The sequence below is a fragment of the Ammospiza caudacuta genome, chromosome Z (assembly GCF_027887145.1).
Source record: "Ammospiza caudacuta isolate bAmmCau1 chromosome Z, bAmmCau1.pri, whole genome shotgun sequence".
Classification (NCBI taxonomy): Eukaryota; Metazoa; Chordata; class Aves; order Passeriformes; family Passerellidae; genus Ammospiza; species Ammospiza caudacuta.
This window is the reverse complement of record NC_080632.1, coordinates 3550968-3569471: the sequence shown is the minus strand read 5'-3', so window position 1 is coordinate 3569471 and position 18504 is coordinate 3550968. Positions and strand designations below refer to the sequence as shown.

At 40.2% G+C, this 18504-nt stretch overlaps 1 protein-coding gene across 3 annotated transcripts in view; it reads right to left on the bottom strand.

The window, feature by feature from the left end:
* FBN2 (fibrillin 2) overlaps nucleotides 1-18504 on the bottom strand; it is a 123210-nt gene that overhangs the window by 87302 nt on the left and 17404 nt on the right. For all 3 annotated transcript variants that reach the window (XM_058823252.1, XM_058823253.1, XM_058823254.1), the window contains 4 exons: nucleotides 12916-13113; nucleotides 7677-7802; nucleotides 2709-2834; nucleotides 82-234 (listed from right to left, as the gene is read on the bottom strand). In XM_058823252.1, coding sequence (XP_058679235.1) covers nucleotides 82-234; nucleotides 2709-2834; nucleotides 7677-7802; nucleotides 12916-13113 — 603 coding nt within the window. The remainder of the gene's footprint in view (nucleotides 1-81; nucleotides 235-2708; nucleotides 2835-7676; nucleotides 7803-12915; nucleotides 13114-18504) is intronic.

The window sequence follows — 18504 nt, the reverse complement described above, 5'->3', positions numbered from 1 at the left end:
TCCACCCAGAGCAGAATGAACAGCAAGGCGAAAGTAACAGCCAAAACAATAGCTAAATAGCCAAACCAGGAGGGCACTCACCAGATCCTCTGGCAGGACACACCTCTGGGCCAGAGGCAGTGGCCCAGCAGTGGCCAGACTCACAGCAGCACTGCCTTCTGGTGAACCTCCCGGGCAGCTCCTGGGCGCAGCGGCCGCTCGCAGAGCTGGAGAAACAGCTGCCTGCTCGCTGATCTGGCAGCCAGGGAAAAGACAAACACCAAAAACCGTGACCTTGATGCTGGTTTGCTTTTACCTTTCTTTCTTTTATACAGTCTCTTGTGGGGGGTTCCAGCTGTCGGTTTCTCTGGGTCTGGATTGAAGGCACTTGAGATGGCAGTTCAAGTTCGGACTCAGGTGTTTATTATTTCTGATCAGTAAAACAGTCTCATCACTATGAGTTCTGCAGCTTTTCATTAGAAGGCACAAAATGGCCAGCAATCTCTTGTTCCAAGGTCTTTTAAGACTAAACCATCCAATTAAGAACTGACACCTGGAATATTTTCCCTTTAACCCAATAACTGATCCCAAAGAGCTGCAATGCAGACTTTTCTGCCCAATTAAAAAATGCCACCCAAACCCATGGAGAAGAAGGAGGAAGAAGTCAGCATGAAGAAGAAACCCAGGATGACACCCTGTGCCCTCCATCTTGCTTCCATCCACAACACACTAAAATCCCAACACCTCAATTTCTCACCAAGTGATACACCCACACTGCTCTCCGTAATCTATCACACACTTTTGTGGGTTCCAGTCTATGTTGAAGTCTGGGAAACTTTCTCCATGAATGAGGGTCAGAGTCAGCGCTGCCCTGGGGGTCAGGGCAGCCCAGAGCAGACAGAGAAATATTCCCAGTGCCCTGAGTTTCCACATTCTCTGTATCCTTTACACATATACTTGTAGCTAAGTTTCAACATTTTCCTCAGCAGAAAGACAAAAAAAAAATTCTGGATCCCTGTGCTGCCTTGGTCCTCCTTAGAAACCAAGGCTGAAACCAGCTTTCCAAGACTGGCTTTTGTAAACGGGGCTTGGATCTCATCCCAAGGGAGGAGAATCCAGAAGGTACTAGAACTGAGGGAATTACTTCACCAGGCAGGTTCCTGAGTGAGGGGGTTTGTCAGATACGATAATCTGCAGGATCTATAAAAATGGTACCTGCATTACACAGTGGGAGCATCTTTGGCCTTTTCTACCCGATGAATTTGTGTACTTGAGGACCCTCATATAAAAGGTACCCTTTTGATCACCCTAATTGTGACTGACACATATTTTTAGGGTCAGAGAAAAAGGCATCAACATGAGCTCCCAAAGCTACCTTCCCTTGTTCAGCTGAGGTAAGGATGAAAATGCTTTACAAGTTGTATTAAAAAGAACAAAAGAAAACCAAACAAACAAACAAAAACCCCCACAATACCCAAACTGCACCCAATAATTATCTGACCCATGTATTCCACACTGGATTTACTGCAGGATCACACAGGTGCAGTGGCATCAGCTTTGCATTAATCCACCATGCAATCCTAAGGTCTGCTCAGTCCAACAAAGAAATATGGATGATGTGAAAAACACAAAGCAATACAAACAAAACACCATATATATTTATATATATAAACCCTACTATGGCAAAACCTGAGATACTTCATGTAGCAATAGCAGCATAAATACATTAATTTAATGATTTTTTTTTTCCCTTAGCTTAGATGTATCTAACTGGAAAAATGCTATTCAGTTGACAGAAAGTACAACAGAGTATTTAGTAATGCCATGTGAAAATTACTCTCTTCCAAAGGCAGATGATCTTTTATTGTCAGATTAGAGCATGTGATTTTTCTGCAGGACTCAGGTTTTGGGAGCTGACTTTAAAAATCAAATTGTAAAACACGCCAAAATCCACAGAAATTTTGGTCATATTGGAAATCATAGGTTTTCAGTATTCCTGAGGCTAGCCACAATGTATTTGAAGCTGGCACTCCTCAGATGAACCTGCGTAACAGAAGGTGGCTACACTGTTTAAGAAATTATTAATTTTAAATCACTAGCAGGTCATGTGCTGCTGCTTGCTTACATCATTTATCTGCAAGTCAGAAACCCTTTCAGAATTCCTACCCCTTCCCCAGTATGAGAACAAGCAGCTTTGGGATATCTGAAGTAAGAAGAATGACATGAGATCTAGAAAATACAGTACTGTTAGCAATTGTTAAGGTTTTTTTACATGTGGTATGCAGTATTAATAGTTAATTGGTCAAAATGTTTAAATCACATGCACCTATATATAAGAAATCAACACGTGGAAATAAACAAAATGGGTTTTTTTAATGTAGGGATATCTATTAAATAAACTGTCCTGTAAAAGGTGAAATCTAATTAAATCCAGCACTTGGTTTGCTTCATCTGATTCTGACAAATTAGTGGCACATCTTAATGTCTTTTGAGTTTATTTTTGTGCCCTATGTTGACCACTAAAGACTAAATTAACCCGTGTGAAATGGGATTTGAAGCACCAAGCAGGGATAAATGTTTGCTCCTTTAAAACCAAAGCGAGCTTAACTTTTGGGCTCATCAGATGCAGATTCGAGAAACAAACGAAATTAACAATTCCTATGTTTGCCTGGACAACAGAGTGAGGCCCTGGGGCAGGGGGAAGTACCAGGTGGCTCTGGAGCACCTACCAGGAGTGCAGGATCCATCCACAGCTGTGACAAAACCCCGTGGGCAGACGCAGAAATAACTCCCCACAGTGTTGGAGCAAACACCGCCCTCACAAATCCCTGGGACGACGCTGCATTCATCAATGTCTACCCAAAAAGGAAAGGACATGGGATAATTAGCACACTGCATTAAAAGGAGGGGAAAAAGAGAGCTTTTCTGAAATGAAGTCGTTATTCAACTCTGAATAAAATATTGCTGGTGCTTGCTTGCTCGCTGGAAATGGTTTTGTTTGCCACCTGTAGGAGGTTTTCCTTGTCCATGCACAGGGTGTTTAGCACTTCCAGGCACAGAGATGCCACAGAAAATGCCGAGATTTCCTCCCTCCTGAATGACTCAGTGCCACCTCTGAGGAGCACGGAGCAGCGCGGAATGGAATGCCAGAATACACCTCCTGCTTCCAGGATGCAGGATGGCACAGCAGCCAGCCAGGACACCTCTGCGCTTCCCGAGACCGTACAAACTCGCGGCTCATGAGATTCTGACTGCTCTCAGGCCCCCTGACATCCCAGCTGTAAGAAAGAATTGTGTCCAACCCTTGCAAATGCAAACGAACCTTCTGATGCACTCAAATGTTTCTGCTGACTGACAGCAGAGGTCCTACTGGAGCAGCAAGGCAATTTTGTGTGTAAATATGTATAAAGTGAGGCATCACCACGCTAATAAATGAGCTGCTGTGTCTAACCAGGGGCTGCCAGATTCCCAACCAGTGGTGCAGCACTGCAAAGCCCATTTGTGGCTGGCAAGTTCAGGGCAGATGAAGGTAGTTTTTCAGCACCCTCTGCAAAGCTGCAGGATGCAGACCATCCTTCCCAACTGGCTACACCCAAGGCAGTTTGGAACTGTCCAGGGGGCTTGTCCGAGAATGACAGGAAGGTGGGAAGGTAGAAAAGCACCTTCCTGAAACCCAGGCAGTGATCAGAGCAGCAGGAAGACTCCACAGTCTTCTCCATGTGGACAGAAAAACCAATTAACATGGAGAACCCTGGTGGAAGAAAAATAAATTTAACTTACTGGAGCTGTAATGAGTAATTGGTTTTTTGGTTCACTGGTTTTTGAGCCAAATCTCTGTCTCTCCTTCCACCCCCCCTGGTTCTTGCACATGTAATTATTTCAAAATATTGCTATTTCCTCTGACAGGAAATTCTGAGACTTCATCTCAGGGAGGGCTACTTGCAGTAAGGCTGATTGAATATTTTACTAGTTTTCTTCCCTTTTCCCCTCCAAAGTACATAAAATTAATGGTCTCAGGGAAAATGCTCCAAATACAAGCAACAGGAAATGCTGTATTAAGGGAGAGGAAGTCTGGAGGCATGAATGGTTCCAGTGCTGCATGCAGGATGGGACATCCAGTCTCAACGTGAGAAAGAATGTATATGTATGACAAAAATGCTGCAGATTTAGTACCAAGTGAGTTTCTGCCTAAAAGACCCAGCCCAGCTGCCTGCAGTTCAGAATGTCTGACTTTTACTGCCAGGGAAAGCAGGGTTTTTTAAATTACTGAATTACAAGAGAAATGGGGCTCTCAACTGCAAAACTTTAGGAAACGGCCACCTAAAAGCAGTTTTAGTCTAGAAAATAATATTAGAAAGTAGTAATACCTGGTAAGTCTGAATAGCATACAGTCTAATGAAATTATACATTGAAGCAGGAAAATGTGAAATAGAACTATTTATTTTAAGGGACTCTTTCTATTTTGGTGGGACTTTTTTTTTTTTAAGGCCTTAATCTGTTTCATATAGTCTTAACCTTTTGATATCAACAGTAGGTAGTAAGATATCTTTTTGGAAAAGCAGCAGAGGCATCCTACCTCTTTAGAACACCTTAAATCGCAAAGGGTGTCATAACTAACTACATCTTTTAACAAGTATAATGATGCTATTTGAGAAGAGTAAGTAGAACACATTTATTGGAACCCTGGAACACAGTAAGTAATACTCCACACCTTTTGTAAAGCAGCAATCATAACTGAAAGTTCCTCTAATTTAATTCATTTTCTCAATAACCCAAGTTCCATTAACTCTGGGAGATAACAACATCCTACAAATGAACAGCATTTAATTCTTAAAAAGATAGTGAAAACTCAGTGTGTTGTAGACCAAAATTTTTAGGGGGGGGAAAAAAAAAAGTGAAGGGTTTGTGGTTTTCTTTTGTTTAGCTAAGACAGCACATTGGTGGACAGGATATCTGGAATTTGGTACAATCCCTATATTGGTCTTTCGCGTATTTTTCCAACCATTATGGGTACAAAAAGCACAACATGGACATTTCTACTTTTTCTAACAAGCGCTGTTATTTCCAGGAAGAGCAACAGGAGAAAAAAAACCCCTAACCTACAAAATACCTCTGGATGCTTAGGGGCAGAGGGTACAAGGGGACCTCAAACCTCTCCTTCCTAGGTAGGAGAATTGCTGTTATAGTAAAGAAGGTCTGAATAATTATGGCAAGGCTCCAGCCTGTGAACAGCCTTGACTGTTGCTGACTCCAACTTGGATTTTGTCCCTTGCAGCCAGTAAGTAACATTTGATCTGCTTTTCCATACCTAAAAGAGGGAAAGGAGTGAGCAGAATACTCCATACCACCTCATTTCTACACAATGTTTGTGACAAAAAAAAACAAAACTCCTTAAAATAATGCAGTTTCTACTAAATGATTTCTCTGTACACAGGTTCTGTTAACTCACAGGACACCAGCTCCTTACATCCTTCCCAATGGTCCAACCCACATCCACAGATTCCTAGATATATATATAAAAATATGTTACTTCATTCAAATTACCCGCCCTACTAACTGAAAGTGCAATTGTTTGAAGGACTGGCTATGGTATTCTCCTATAAATTTAACCCTGAGAGGTTACAAACATTTAATTAAGCACACAAGTAAAAAAGCCAGAATGGAACCACGGCTTATCTTTCACATTATCCTGCTACAATTCTGGCATTACCTCCTTGGCTGTGAAGCTTCACAATGTCTTTCCTCCCCAAAAAAGATGGTACAAACTGTGAGGAGAGGGCTGTTATTTGCCTCATTCCCTGTGGGGAATTATCCGACTGGGGAAGCTGTGACCAGGGACTGATCAGTATTTAACTTTTGCCACCAACACATGTGGCAGGGCTTAAAAGACAAAAAAGCCAGAACATATGACCTGTTCATTTCCAACAGGAAATGAAGAGCTGCTGATTAGAACCATGAAGTAACAGCAAAATCAGACAGCAGATGATTATGCATAGTCCCATAAGCACCACAGCTTTTTAAGATGATCCATGTTAAAAATACATTCACCTTTTCAAGTGGTAACTATCAAGGAAAATAACATTTTTAAAGATTTAGATTGGTAAAACAGAATGCAAAGAATGCTCTAAGTACTGTTTTCAGAAGAAAGGAAACATGTCTCTGAATACATCCTTTGGCTTCAAAAGAACCACAGTTAAGAGAATCAAAAAAATCCAAGTGCACCTCTAACAAAAGAGAATGGATCATAGGCATGGACAGATAGACAAGAGCTGCCTGTAAGAAACAGTCACAAACAGGTAAAGATTCTGTGGGTAAAAATCAAGGACTAGACCAATAAAGGACCTCTTGCACTAATCTGTGTAAAAAGCCAATGCAAGGAACCTTTTTGCCCCTCTTTCTTTCCTTTTTGCCTTCTTTTTCTCCCTCCCTTCCTTCCCTCCCTCTCTTCTCTTTCACCCTACCCTTTATTTCAAATCCAACCCCCATCTCTGACACCTGGAGATCAGGGACAAACATTCCAATTCCCACAGCAAATGTGTAATTTCCTAATACAATTTTTAAAGTGTTCAGGGACCTTTTGACTTTTGTTGTTCCTTTCCAACCACAAGCATCCACATACCTGCCTGCTCCCTCCCCTTTCAGGTGCTGAGTAAAAATTAAAGCTAGTCAACACAAAATAAACAAAACCACATAAAAACAGAAGAATGTGCAGGGCAGGACCAGAAAAGAATATATTTGGAGTTTTTAAATTTTTTTACTTAGGTATTACTTGCAACAACACCAGAAGCAAGATTTTCACTGAAAAGACACGATTTTTAAACGGATTATATTACTTAATTTTTCTGTGACTGTTGTACTGTATGCAAGTCAAGGAAACTCTGAGGGGATGTCTAAAATTGGCAACAAACAATGTATTTGTTTGTAACTGAATACTGAGCATAATGTAATTTGGTACTATAATTAAACTGCCAGCAAATAACAAGTCAAAGCCTTTAAGGACAAAATCCTCTTATCAACATAACTTAAATGTGAAAGCACCCACTGGTTAGGATGAACTCTGACAGTCCTGATTCCTTTCAAAGGGATGAGAAAGTCACTAAAATCAGTGAAGTCTTCAGCAAACTCACAAAAACTTAGCAGTTTTCTTCCACATTGTTTTAAATTATATGGAATTCCTACCCTTAATTCCATCAACGCATTTACTGAGTAAATATGGTCTATGTTTATTAAACTACACATAACAAAGATGGGCTGTGTATTTTTCTTCCAAAAGAGAAGGGAATTTCCTTGGTATTTTTCACTTACCCAGACTCATCCATTTTTCTTTACTCTGTAGTCACTAGGCCAAAAATATCTACCTGAACTAGAATATACCTTTTAGAAAACAAAGAAAATCCTAGTAACTCAGCAGCAGTTATACTCACACACAAGAGTTTTTATCAAGTGCTAAATTTTCAAAGAAAATAAACACTGTCTTTACCCACAAAAGTCAGACAGAAAAAAATATCTAATGTAAAATAGGAACAGCCAAGTAGAAAAGATGGGATGCTGCAAATAAATATAAAAGCACAGTTCAGTGATGCTATGCCCAGATCAGACACCACAACTATCCAACTACTTAAACATGTTAATTACCAAAGTGCTCTAATGCTCTGCAAAACGCCTTTTTAGGTATGTTCTCCCACAGAATCACTTACCATCACATTTTTGAGTTGCCTCGTTCTGTTTGTGGCCCACAGGACACTTGCACTCGTATGAACCTACTGAATTAATGCAGTTCCCTCCGTGGCAGACTCCAGGGATTGCCTGGCACTCATCAACATCTGCAAACACAGAAAAAAGACCCAGATCTGATCACCTACACAAGATACAGAAGTTACTTTCAGTAGCTTCCTGTCCCATTTCAGTAAGTTCTAATTTCACTTCAAATTTTTGGGTTGATTTGGTTTTTTTGGGTTTTGTTGGTTTTTTTTTTTTTTTCTTTTTTGTTCGTTTTGGGTTTTTTTGGTTCTTGTTTTGTTGTTTTTCTGTTTGTTCAGGTTTTTTATTCCCAGCTGTAATTTGGTTACCCCCCCCCCCCTCCGTGTTTCTCCACCTTTTTACACAAAACTGTCCAACAGGAGGTTTTTCCTGGTTGGCTCCCTTAGTACCTGTACCATGGAGTTACCATCCAGGTGTTTCAAGAATCTTTTGGACCTGTTTGTTCCAGCTGTCTGGTGCCCCCAGGTAACATCTGGCAAGAATATGAACTCTTTTTCAGACGGATGATCAAAGCCCCTGCAAGGCACTGAAATTCCACCTGTGTTTGTGGATTACAGTGCTTCTCCAGTTTTTAATTCCTCCTGGTACTTGTGCTATAGATAAACCTATGGTATTTGCCTTGTTTTTTAATTTAAGCAAGTATAATTTCTTGCAGCTCAGGAAGAAGCACTTTTTGCAGATTTGGGGGTTTTTTTGGTAACCGTTGGACTTGGGTTTAAGTACATTTGCTGAGAATTCTGCATTCGGCTCCTGAGTCCATGCTGATTTACACAGCATACTGTCATGTCCAAAATGAAACAGTCAGACTGCACATGGATTAAGGACTTGATCAAAGGCATAGAATGTCTTCATTATTTATTTGTTTAATTTGATTTTTTTCTCCCTAAATAATAATAGTAACAACCAGTGTTTGCTGCCTGTTTACTTGGAAATCAAACATTTCATGTCACAAGTATTTTAAAGAGTTGGGAGGCTGGACTGGTTGCTCTCCAGAGATTCCTTCCAACTCCAATTATTCTTGACATGGTTTAGCAGCATCTAGAGAGAAGATGGTTCCAGCATTTACTAATGCACAGCCCACCCTGGAGCTCCCTACTGAGTAAAACATGTGGTGTTTGTCTTCTGACCCTGGGGCCCCAAAATGCATTTATCACACACAGTGTGCCTGTGCCTTTTGTCACTTATCAACACTTAAATTAAGTTCCCTGTGTCAGTAGATCAGTTGTTAAAATCCACTGTGTGTGTGATGCAGTTTTAGAAGCTGAAGGTGTCAAGGAATAGTGAATTAATGGCAGCAGCAGCAGGCAATAAACACCTCCCAGAAACAGGAAAATATCACTGGAGGCCTGAGGGGAACTAAACTTTAATCTCTATCAATTCCATTAATTTCTTTCAGTCCTTTTAAGATGGAAAATAGATGTTGAGCCTTGCTGAAGCCTGAAGAGCCAATCCCAATGATGCAATGCATCATATTTAAGTGTATTTACATCATATTTAATTGATAAGAAAGCAAGCAGATTCAACTGTCATCCTAACTTAATGCTAGAAGACTGATGGGGTTTTTTTGTCAGTATTACCTCTTGCTGAAAACCTAAGTTTGTTTAAACATATTATTGGTGTTTTGGGACTGAGAAAAGTCAAGAAGAACAAAAGTATTTTATTCAAAGGGTGTATTTTATCAATTGCTTCCTAAAAGCTGTTTTAGGATATATTTTTTCCTCAAAATACAAGCAAATTGAAATGAAGCTTTTATATTTTTTTTTAGAATCGTTTACAGTTAGGCTAAACCACACAGAAGTTCCAGCATTATTAATTATCCACTTACACTTTTAAATCTCAACCACATTAACACAAGAAACTTTTTACCATAAACAGCAAATTTGATTAATAACTCTGCAGATACAGTTCTACATAGAAAAGTTCAATATGTTGCAGATTAAGCAGAATGCTTCTATGTGTTCATAGTCTTAATATTTGATGAGGGAAAAAAGATTTTGTGCTTTTGCAGACTTTCCTCTGCAAAATGCCTGTGGGATTTGCACAGCTAACTTTAAACATGCACCTTCCCTTTCTGATCTGTGGGCTGCTTCTCAAAAAAACTCTGATAAACCAAAAAAACTCAGGAAAAATAAATCCACTCAGATGTTAGACACAAAGTCTGCAGAGTTTTTTATTTATTATAGTAGTGACAAAATTTAACCAAATTTAAAAAACCTCTCTTTAGTTCTGCCTGGAATATGCATGGGGAGTTTCTTTGTAATTGATCTGGCATGTGGAAATGAAAGCAGAAATACTGCACACCACAGAAATAACGTGATGCTATTTTTTCCCTGTTTTAGTAATTATTTTCACAGCAGCAGGAACGTGACCCTAGAAAACACTGTCAAAATTTTCAGTAACTCAGACCCATTAGTACCAAGCACCCAGTTACAAAAAGAAATCAACACTTCTCATTATGATTTTGAACCTTCCCCTGTCTTCTCTCTCTTGGTTCAGTTCAACTCAGTGCCTTTAACATTTTAACATCCTACTACAGAACAGATTCTCTTGGATCTTATCTCCTGTCATGGGGATACATGCACACAACCATGTCAGCAGCAGAGGCAGGGAGAAGAACCTTCCTATTTTCAAAATCTGCTCAGCCGTGACCAGTCTTCTCTCCTTAGAGCAAAAAGTTAACTGTCTGCAGGGAAAGGGTGTAGGTGGGAAATGGGACTTTTGAGGAATGCAGGGAGGAACTGAGAGAACATCCAGCACAGCATTTCTGCCACTATGCTTCTCCCAGGGCCATGCAGCAGTGGCAATAAAGCTCATTCAAGCAGAACACTGAAGTTCCTCCTGCCTGAATTCTTGGAATGAGGGATGTCTGAACAGTTAAATCCCTTTTTAAGGCATGACTGAATATAAACTTCCAGGGAAAAAAAAAAAAAAAATAAACAACCAAACAATTTTGGATTGGTTTTGCTTCTCTTAGATTTTTTTTAAACCTGTTCATGGTAATAATGAAGCTAACAGTACTACTACAATGTAGTAGTTCTAGTAATCTACTAATACATAAACATAAAAAACATAGAAAACATAATTAAGCCTCAAAAGGTCCTGAAGACCCATTTAAGATTGAATCATGCAAATCCTTTGCAGAGCAACTTTCTACTTGGTAGTGACATCTTGTCAAATTCAGATCTCTAGCAGATACTGAAATCATAACTCGTTTTCCAGCAGCAAAGCTTGCAACTTCCACTGTTTTGAGTTGTTCATATCAACTCCCAAACCCAGCTATCTACTGATGCAAGCACTCACTTCAAAACCACCAAACATCTCAAGTGTGGACTGAGTGAGCCTGGTCTCCCTGACACATGACAAAAGTAGTTTTACTGAATACCGAAGGGGTTTGTGTTCCTTATATCAAAGTCTGTGCAAACCTGATGTCCTCAACAGAAAGAAAAGCACTGAAAGGCAGGACAGATCCCTCTGTTTGCTTCTGAAACCCTCAGAGAAGACATCTGGCTTCTCCTGAGCTTCCTAGTGAGGATGGCAGAGCACCAGAGCAGGCTGCCCAGGCAGGTCTGGGGGCATTTCAGCCCCACATGGACACACTCCTGTGTCTCTGCGTGCTCTGGGTGACTCTGCCCTGGCAGGGGCTTGGACTGGATGATGTCCAGAGGTCCTTTCCAGCCCCAGCCATTCTGAGATCCTGTGATCCTATTTCAGCAGACTCTGCACTGCAACGTGGAGCCGGGAAAGGCACAAAGTGTCACATCCAGCCCCTTCCTGCATCAAAGTGGGCTGGTGATTCATAACAGAGCAGACATGGTGCTACCAACCTGCTCACAGCACAGAGCTCAGGTCGGGAGGAGTAACCAGTACTCAGAGCTCAGAAGGAAATGTCCCAACTGCTGGAAGGCAAAGATTCTGTGAAATAAATAAATTCTGTCTCTCCCTTTTCCCCAAAGAAAGGCCAAGCATTTCTCATCTACGCCTTCCCAGCACCTTGTAACATTGTGTGCTAACCCAGCTGACAGAAATACAATCCAAGCTTCCTATTTAGCAATTTTATGTCAAAAATGTAGCAAAAATTACAGCTGTTCAATCCTCCTTTGTTTACCCATCACACAAAGTAGACTACCACATTGTTTCTATGCTCCCCAGCGGAATCTGACCACGGGTAACTCAAAACTATTTGCCCCAGGGAATATACTGCCAGAAAAAGAAAACGCAATCATTGTGGGCATGGGTGATAAAGAGCACCACTGATCTCTCACATAATTCAAATGAAGCCCCAGAAGCTATGCCAGGGCCAGCCTGGCAGAGCAGCTTCAAGGATCCTTTGTATGTGGCCAAATCATACAATGGAGCTTGACTTGGAGATTGCAACATGCACCCCTTCTGTGGTGCACTGTTTCTGCTCCTGACACTGTTACGAAAAGAGTGCCTAAAACAAATTAATCACTTCAAGACAAATGGCAAAACATAAACTGCTGCACGCAGGCAGAGGCCTAGCTCTGACACAGAAGGAAAAACAACATCAAGTATTTTTTTTCCTTAGTATTGATTGATAATCACTTTTTCCAGGCACTTAAGCTTTGTTCTCTAGGTCCAGCAGCAAAAATCTGGAGGCAGTTGTCGCAGACATCTTTTCATGAAAAACCCCTTCCTTAGGATTTTTTCCTCCTGAGAAGCTGGGAGGCCTCAGGAACAAAATGTAAACAATGGTTATCTGCTGCTGTGGAATGCAACAGGTGCATCTGTGATTGGGCTCATGTGGTTGTTTCTAATTAATGGCCAATCACACTCTGCTGGCTCGGACAGAGAGCTGAGCCACAAACCTTTGTTATCATTCTTTCTTTTTCTATTCTTGGCTAGCCTTCTGATGAAGGCTATTCTTTTAGTATAGTGTATAAAATATATATATATTCTTCCATTATTTTAGTATAGTTTTAATGTAATATGTATCATAAAACAATAAATCAAACCTTCTGAAGCATGGAGTCATATCCTCATCTCTCCCCTCATCCTGGGACCCCTGTGAACACGGCCACAGGCAAGCAAAGCACACCTGGGTTTTAAACACAGACCACTCACGGGGAAAACAGCGACCTCACTCCCTTGCCAAGGTTTCCAGGGTGATTGTCAGAGGTGAGGGCTGCCACGCGGAGAGCTGCAGGCAGAGCTCACCTTGGCAGGCCCCGGTGCGGATATTCGGGATGAAGCCACGGCGGCAGGGCTGGGGCTGCGCAGGGCACATCTCGCACGGGTGGCCCCAGGCCCGTCCCACGGTGGCACAGCACAGGGACTTGGTGCACACGATCCCTGTCAGCTGGCCCTGGCACATCTGCTTGCTCACCTGGGTGAAACACGGGCCTGTCCTGTAATCTGCAGGGGGAAAGAAAGGAAAGCTTCGCTGTGTTATGCGTGGCGCCGTACCTGTAGCTGCAGAAGGAACTGTTTTTGAATCAAGAAAAGAAATGTAAGAATATATTAAGAAAATTGCATGGAAATATTAAGAAAATTAATATACTAGAGAAAATTAATATCTTAAGAATATTCCATGGAAATTTAAGCTATATTGCTGCTTACAGAAGTCACACAACACCTTCCATTGAAGGTAGTGACTTTCACGAGGTTATCATTCAATTTATTTCTTTCAAAAAGACACAGCTAAATGAAAGGCAGCTGGACACAAAGTTGCTCTTGAGCATTGACAACGTATCCAGCAAAATCCGCAGTAAGCAAAAGAATTTTAACAACAAACAAGCAAGCAAATAAAAGAGAAGACGAGATTAAGCAATGACTAGAAACTGGTTTTCTTGCTTCTAAGCTACCTCATGGTGATTTATAGGAAGGAGCTACAGGCCACAGGAGCCACACATTTTTTTCACTCCACACTGATCAAGATACATGCCAGAGAGTGTCACAGAATCATCATTCCAGCTGCAATTCCTGTTGCAAAGTAGTGCTACTGACAGAGGACTGATTGGCAAGCCACCACTTATTTTCAGAAGGAAGCCAGGAGGCAACACAACCAATCCAAGCTGTATGCAGTACACTGAATAAAGCATAGAAAATATACTTCTAGTAGAATTCCTGGGAAAATTCAGTTCATTAACACTGCATCTGTATAAAGAGAGGTTTTTTTAAGTTATGAGTCAACATCAACTGGGATCAACAGTCAATAGTTAATCAACAATTAACTGAAATTCTCTAGGAATAAATAAGAAACAGCTTGTTGCTCTAAGCCAGATTTCACATCCTTATGGAAACTCTTAAAAAGAGTGAGGGGTGAAAAAAAGATGAAAATGCAAAGTTATGGCTGCTGAAGCTGCTGTTCCATCCTCCTTTTTTTTCCTATCAGAAGCAGGGCTCCAACACCAGTATGTGGATAACACACTGTCTTCCACACTTTCATTAGGGTGCAGCTGGTCCCACAACCAACATGCAAAAGGGATAACCCATGTTTTCTATAACTTGATTCTTTCACCTAAAAAAAAAATAAGAGCTTTGACATCTTTAGAAAGCAAAAAAATGGTCTTCCCAGTGAGATTCTATACTAAGCTTCCTGGGCTCTTAAAGTGAAAGCTCAAACAGAAATAAATGTTCTGCTCCCTCTCTTTGGAAAGGGTCACTCAGGTACCAGTCTAGGAAAGACTAATGCAGTTATTGATGCACACTGATAGTCAATTTCAGCTGGGCTTTTCACTTTAAATAAAGTCAACCAAGTACAGAAATGATGGATGATAAAAGAAGATTAAAAGATCTTACATACTCAGTAAGGCCTGTGAACTTTACTATTTCTTGATTATCAATACAAAACATTCTTCAAAGTTACACTCCCAGCTTCCCCTGTGACCACCAAGCCACAAAAATGGCACTTCTAGTAAAATAAATACATGATAAAAAGAAAATCCTGTCCTTGCTCCACACACTGAGAGTTCAGCCCTCCATGGGTGAATGCCCTCTACAGTGAAATCAAATAATGACTTACTACACATCTTCAAATTCCCAAAACTTGCATTCAGCAGGTCTGAATTCCTTAGCAATCCCAGCTCACCTACCAATTCCTATTCAGGAAATAAGTAGTGCTGCTGGCAGTGCTGTATTTTTACAGCAGCAATTCCTTGAGACACAATTTTTTGCAGGAGCAACCTCTGGATATCAGGAAGAAATCACAGCAGGAGGAGAAATTCAAACCATGTATTTCTCTCTTTAGCAGCTGGTGACCCACAGGAATATACTGGCCAAAGACATTCTGCATTAAGAAGCTTGGAATTCAATCAGAGGAAATTAACATTGAAACTCAGATTAGAGTTGTGAATTGTTTCTGAGTTCCACTACCATCCAGTAAGACACAAAATGATTGGGTAAACTCTGTCAAAACTAGCAATGAAAAGTTCAGCTTATGGAGTGTGCTCAGTAGAGAGATTAGAGAATAAAACCAGACACCAAAGCACATTTGTTCAAGAGAATATGATCGAGTCAGGTACAAGAAGGAGTGATGCCCATACACCTACTGCTTACTGTATCCTATCAAACAGAAATACATGCTCTGGAAACCACCTATGCATAGGTGCCTACCCATGGCCTAACGAACAGAATATGCATTAATCTAATACTCAGATTCTGCAACCAAGCAATTTTTATCAGGATAAGCCTGCTGCATGTCTATTCAGATATATGCTTGATAATAATATTAGTATTTTAAAATATTACTGTAATTTAACATATTATTCTTTAAAAGTGCACTCATTTCAAAAAATCTTTACTTATCTGGTTTATCCAGCATGAAGCCCAAAGGTAAAGAGACTGATTAGTGGCTGCTCCCCTATACCACGAGGAAAATATAAGATTTTAAAATACAAAGTGAAGGCAAGCACGTTCAGGTTAACGGCAAAGTTCAGCTGTTTACACAAAGATCTGTAGTCACACAGTAAATTTTACATGTGGGAAACAAATGCAATAAAAGTAGATGCCATTCTGAAGATACTTTGTAGCTTCCAATGAAGCTGTGGAGCTGTTTCACGCAGCCAGTCAGATTATATTATTATAATGGCTGATCAGACCTTAAAAACCCTCACTTATGAATCAGTCATCTTTTCCATATGGGTTTGCTTGTCTTAATTCTTAGGTGGTTCTTCATTTGTTCCTTTGCCAGCACTGCTGACAGAATAATTTTGCCAGAAAGAACATATGTTGAACATAAGTTATAAATAATTTGTTACTCCAGAAAGGGTAATTGCTTTGGTGAAATGAGGCGATCTTCAGCACATGTGTTATACAGTTTTATTTTTTAACTTCAAAAATTATATTCAATATGCACAGTGACCTGAAGAACGACAACCTTTATCAAGAATTCACGTTGTTAATATAATTAAATTTAATGAGGAATATTTTTTTCCTGGCATCAAGAAAAAAAAAAAAACACACCATGGATTTGAGTATTTAACTATGCTGCAACATTTCTATGTATATTTTGTATTCTCAAATGGAACCATTCAACTACTCAAATTTCAGTTCTTGGATTTTTTTTTCCACTAGTTCTTTCCCAAAATTCTAATTCTACCTGTAATTTAAGAAGTCTAGTTCACAGGAGCCTGAGACAAGGAGCTGCAACATTGAGATTTCTAATCTTGGTTCAGTATCCATCTATTTTTGTTTTCTTCCTGTTCCTCCGGCCAAACAAACGATTCAGATGAAGGTGTAAAAAACCACTGTAAGCAGATATGGAATAGATAGCCTGTCTGCCACGTGTCCTCTGTGTCTAACACCCACTAGCTAAAAACCTGAAACACAGTGTTCAACATCCCAAATACCACCTACTGTCACTCAGGACAAAACATTGAAATATTGTGGTACACATGTAAGGATCCAATTTCTAACTGAATTTTGTCACAACTCCTGCCCTTAAAATTTTCACCTCTTCCCAGGCAATATGAAAGAGAAAAAGCAAGGCGTAAAGAATGTTGGAATGTCCACTGCAAGCTATCCAGAAGGATATTAAAAGTTGAGTTTTCTTTCATGGGAAAGCAGAGACTGAAATTTTAAATGAAAGCTCCCAATGCCAAAATACAGTTCCTACGAGAAATCCAGCAGGGGTGCAGGGCCAGTCTCCTGCACCCAGCCTGCAGAAGGGAAAAGTACATTACCTCAAATACTGTATTTCATGTTTGTGAGCACTAGGAAGATTTAGCAGGAAGGAACAGTGAAGTATCTTCCATCTTTTTTACTTAAAAAAAAACCACACAACCATATCCTCGTAAGGAAGTGCATCTGGAAACAAGCATTTTTAAACTAGAAGCTACTTAGAAGATTGATCTTTCTATTACTAAAAACAAATTCTGAAAACATTAAGCATGTTCATCAAAATCACATCAGGAGTGAGTAAAGGAAGGTGTCTGAGATAGGCCTTCACAGCCCCTGTCAACTAAAGAACAAGACCTAATAATTAATGTGTTTCATACCCTTACAAAGCAAATTTGCCTTTCACTGGACTTTTTACAGAACCTCACTCTCCTAAGCAAGGTTTAGGAAATATTACGGAATAGTTGAGAAAATAAGTAAGTTCAACTTCCATCACCTCATTTGCAGACTCAAGGTCAGCAAACATATTATTATTATTATTACTGTTGTTGTTGTTATCTGAAAAATCCATTTCATACAGCAGCATTATTAAATTAATAATCTAAATCATGGGACCTGAATGCTGGAAGGAAATAAATGCTGCCAGCATTACCAGGAACTTCACTTTCTCCTGAAAGAAAAACCAGCACAGTGAGTGAAAGCCCAAGAGACTGCACTCTATGTCAGGGAACCTTCAGGGTGGACACATTAAGTCTGTCCTGGCAAAGACCTGAGGCTGAATTCACCTTGCTAAAAGTTGTTCCAACAGGAGGCAAGATGGAGAAACAACTGTCTTTATTACAACTCTGATAGGTGGCAAATTTCCCCACAGCTTCTGCTAACACTCAGAGGTCTCCAGACATCTGAAATTCTTTTTGGCTGCTCGCTGCAGTACCTGCTAGTTGAGTACTGAAGAGATTTTTTTCAATGGAACTCTCACAGTTTTCCCCTTTGCAATGTGCAATCTTCATGTTTTGATAAATGCAAGTCTAGTCAAGTTTCATCTTCCTGCAAGGGGAAATTCCATGGTATTCCACAGATTCCTACAAAGGGACCATCAGGACTGGAAGAGCAAAAGGCATGCCCAGTTATCCCACTGATTCTGGATAAATTACAGCATTGCCCAAACCTTCCAAAGAAAAGGAAATCAGGGCTTTCCTTGACAAACTTTTCATGTGAGTATGAAAGGGCTGGCAATACTCACTACCGTCCCTGGGTTCAGAGCAGAAATCTGAAATTTATGCATATGTAAATATTATTCTTCTTACTCAACTCCAACATCTGCAGATCATAAGTCACAGTAATGCAAAAAGCTATTTAAACATTTTAAAGCGCGTATGTTTATTAAATGTTATCTAAAATTTATCCTCCTTTAATGTTTTGATCAACTTTATATGGAAATTTGGGGGGCATTTTCACAGCAAATGCTTAGCTTCCAGCACAGAGTACACAGTAAGGGACATTTCAAAGGTAACAAGAAGGTAGGTGAATTGTACTTGATATAAACGAAAAGAATTTTTTCAAAGGTGACATCCAAAAAGTTATGGTAAAAGAGACTGCTGGCTGGAAATGAACAATGAGTCTCCTAGAATATGAAAGGGAGTTGGCAATGCTATTAATTTTCTTGGAAAAAATAATCTGCGGGCAGCA